This window comes from Hyaena hyaena, unplaced genomic scaffold, assembly GCF_003009895.1.
Source record: "Hyaena hyaena isolate Hyena2069 unplaced genomic scaffold, ASM300989v1 scaffold_159, whole genome shotgun sequence".
Taxonomy (NCBI): domain Eukaryota; kingdom Metazoa; phylum Chordata; class Mammalia; order Carnivora; family Hyaenidae; genus Hyaena; species Hyaena hyaena.
In genome coordinates this window covers 1,512,955-1,516,784 of record NW_024080791.1, presented here as the reverse complement: position 1 = coordinate 1,516,784, position 3,830 = coordinate 1,512,955, and the positions used below count along the sequence as shown (strand labels likewise).

Genomic DNA, 3,830 nt, shown 5'->3' with positions numbered 1-3,830 from the left:
GAATGGAGCGCTCCGCGGCATACAAATGGGCAGGTCACGTGGTTCCCGGCTCCTGGCTGGACCGGGAAGACCATATGGCGCATGCCGGGGAGGAAGGAGATGGGGCGGGGGTAGGGGTGGGGGAGAGGGGAGCTGGAGTTGGAGGTGGGTGGGAGAGGAGCAAGGCTGAAGGGGCGGGGGACGGGGGGCGGGCGGAAGGGAGCGCTCAGCCTGGACGCGTGCGCAGACGCCGGGCGCAGGGACCTGCTAGCCGCTTGGCTCCAGGGCCCCGCCTGCGCTCAGCATCACCAACCCGGCTATATAACCTGAGCGCCCGCGCGGCCGGGACACGAGGAATTCGCCCCACGCAGAAGGCACGGCATCCGGAGGCCCCAGGGTTATGAGACCATCACTGCTCAGGACCTACTAACAACTGCAGGTAATTACAACTCTTTCATCTTTGCTTGGGAATAAAAGCAGTAATTGAAGACCAGATGTACCTACACTTACTCTGAATGTGTGCGTTTGCGAGCGCGTGTATGTGTATTGAAGTGGGCATTCCTCCCCTTGATTGCCGGCAAGTACTCACACATTTCGACTTGCCTTACTCGAATATCCACCGCAGGCTTTCTAATTTAAAAAATAAAATTAAAAAAAAAAGTTTTAGTGTTTTGGTTTGGAGGGGAAATTATAGGGGCATCTATGGATTTTAAAAAATAACGCACAGAAACTCTGATTATTTGCTAGCGGTGATTTCAACGTCCTGAAAGCAAATAACTACTTCACTTCCTCACTTCTTCCAATGAGGAAAAAGAAAAAAGAAAGAAAGAAAGCCCTTGTTACCAAGATATGTTTTGTGTGCATGTATTTTATGCACGTTGGAAATGCCAAGTTATTTTTTCAGTGCATAAAAGGGACCTTGATACCTTGAGTATACACACCCCGAAAAATAAGTGAGTTGAGAGATAGTTTTGTTGAGAAAGTGAAAACGGAGGAGAAAGGGAGAGGACCCAACTCCTGCTACCTGTTACTGCTCCGGAGGCAGCCAAGTCCCCAGCAGCCACTGCGGAAGCCAGAAATTCAGTTGTCTCACTAAAGGCTTTTTATTTTCTTTATTAGAAGCGGCAACTTCGCTATTGCCAATCGCTGACCATTATAATTACTCAATCTTTTAAAAAGCGGTTTGAGGCGAACTTTGAAAAGCCCCAATAAAGAGCGAGCGGCTATTTCAATGGGCTGTTTATTAGAGAAGAGCCTTCCGCACCTGATCCCAAGCGCGTGGAAGGGCGCTCTGCGCGGTGCCCCCAGCCCTGGCCATGTAGCTAGCGCTTTTGTACAACGTGGAAATTCAGCAGAGGGGCAGTGGTGGGAGGCTCAAAGAGAAAGGCGAGGGTGGGATGGAAGACCCCTGCCCACTTTTGTTGCCAAATGTTTCGTTGATGGTGAAATAATTGGATGGAAACTACTTTTTCTCCGCCATGCATTTGGCTCTTCAATCTGCGGTTAGTATAATCTTCTTAAAAATCACTGCTACCGTGAGTAAATTACGTAATGGCTCTTCAACTGTAATCGCTAGGTACCAAGAAGCCAGGGCAGAGAGGGAAACAAACAGATTTGCGATTTTCAAACTCATCATTTTTTGGTGGAGATGTGACTTTGAACTCATGCAGATAAACATGAAGTAGTGAAATGTACGCTCCTTTTCGCATATTATCCTGCTACATAATCACCATAAACACGCTCTCGCCCATCACTAGGAAACATATAAACAGGCGTACACATAAACATATATTTACTCTGTCCCACACCTCCAGCCCTGCCCTCTCTCCTACATGCCAGTGGGGCACACACACGCCATTGTAAAACAAGGCATTTAACTTTTCCTTAAGGGCATCCATTTTGTAAAGAGCTGGTATGTCTCTTCACATGCATTTCTATAAGGTTAGGGAGTGGTAGCTGAAGGCAGAGGTAGTTTGTGAACGGACCATTTTCCTCCTTTTTTTTTTTTTTTTTTTCTGTTCCTCTCTCCCCCCTGTTGAATGTAGGAAATCGAAACATGACCAAATCTTACAGCGAGAGCGGGCTGATGGGCGAGCCTCAGCCCCAGGGCCCTCCCAGCTGGACAGACGAATGTCTTAGTTCTCAGGACGAGGAGCACGAGGCAGACAAGAAGGAGGACGACCTCGAAGCCATGAACGCAGAAGAGGACTCACTGAGGAATGGGGGAGAGGAGGAGGAGGAGGAAGACGAGGATCTGGAAGAGGAGGAAGAGGAGGAAGAGGAAGACGACGATCAAAAGCCCAAGAGAAGGGGGCCCAAAAAGAAGAAAATGACCAAGGCTCGCCTGGAGCGTTTTAAGCTAAGGCGGATGAAGGCCAACGCCCGGGAGCGGAACCGCATGCATGGGCTAAATGCGGCTCTGGACAACCTGCGCAAGGTGGTGCCCTGCTATTCCAAGACGCAGAAGCTGTCCAAAATCGAGACGCTGCGCCTGGCCAAGAACTACATCTGGGCTCTGTCAGAGATCCTGCGTTCGGGCAAAAGCCCTGATCTGGTCTCCTTCGTACAGACTCTCTGCAAGGGCTTATCTCAGCCCACCACCAACCTGGTTGCCGGCTGCCTGCAGCTTAATCCTCGGACTTTTCTGCCTGAGCAGAACCAGGACATGCCTCCGCACCTGCCTGCCGCCAGCGCTTCCTTCCCCGTGCACCCTTACTCTTACCAGTCGCCAGGGTTGCCCAGCCCGCCCTATGGTACCATGGACAGCTCCCACGTCTTCCACGTTAAGCCGCCGCCGCACGCCTACAGCGCTGCTCTAGAGCCCTTCTTTGAAAGCCCCCTGACTGATTGCACCAGCCCTTCCTTTGACGGACCCCTCAGCCCGCCGCTCAGTATCAATGGCAACTTCTCTTTCAAACACGAACCGTCCGCCGAGTTTGAGAAAAATTATGCCTTTACCATGCACTATCCTGCAGCGACCTTGGCAGGGGCCCAAAGCCACGGATCAATCTTCTCGGGCGCCGCTGCCCCTCGCTGCGAGATCCCTATAGACAATATCATGTCTTTCGATAGCCATTCACATCATGAGCGAGTCATGAGTGCCCAGCTCAATGCCATCTTTCACGATTAGAGGCCGTCAGTTTCACCATCCCCGGGAAATGTACCCACTGTGCTTACAGTGACTGTGGTGTTTACAAAAGGCAGCCCTTTGGGTACTATTGCTGCAAAGTGCAAATACTCCAAGCTTCAAGTGATATATGTATTTATTGTCGTTACTGCCTTTGGAAGAAACAGGGGATCAAAGTTCCTGTTCACCTTATGTATTATTTTCTATAGCTCTTCTATTTTAAAAAAGTAATACGGTTTAAAAAAAAAAAAAGCACCACAAATTTGGTGTAGCTGTTTTCAGATCATATTAATTATCTGATCGGGATAACAAAATCACAAGCAATAATTAGGATCTATGCAATTTTTAAACTAGTAATGGGCCAATTAAAATATATATAAATATATATTTTTCAACCAGCATTTTACTACTTGTTACCTTTCCCATGCTGAATTATTTTGTTGTGATTTTGTACAGAATTTTTAATGACTTTTTATAATGTGGATTTCCTATTTTAAAACCATGCAGCTTCATCAATTTTTATACATATCAGAAAAGTAGAATTATATCTAATTTATACAAAATAATTTAACTAATTTAAACCAGCAGAAAAGTGCTTAGAAAGTTATTGTGTTGCCTTAGCACTTCTTTCCTCTCTAATTGTAAAAAGAAAAAAATTGCACAATTTGAGCAATTCATTTCACTTTAAAGTCTTTCCCTCTCCTTAAAACGAAAACCAGATCCA

General features: G+C 47.3%; 1 protein-coding gene across 1 annotated transcript; it reads left to right on the top strand.

Annotated features, from left to right (window-relative positions):
- The first annotated feature begins 378 nt into the window (after positions 1 to 378).
- Positions 379 to 3,438, top strand: NEUROD1 (neuronal differentiation 1). The gene is made up of 2 exons (XM_039239654.1): positions 379 to 418; positions 2,025 to 3,438. Exon 2 carries the CDS (start codon positions 2,036 to 2,038, stop codon positions 3,107 to 3,109), a length of 1,074 nt encoding a protein of 357 aa, XP_039095585.1. The 5' UTR covers positions 379 to 418; positions 2,025 to 2,035; the 3' UTR covers positions 3,110 to 3,438.
- The last annotated feature ends 392 nt before the right edge of the window (positions 3,439 to 3,830 follow it).

Coding starts and splice junctions, on each gene's coding strand:
- NEUROD1 (XM_039239654.1), top strand. CDS start 2,036: ATGACCAAATCTTACAGCGAGAGCGGGCTGATGGGCGAGCCTCAGCCC.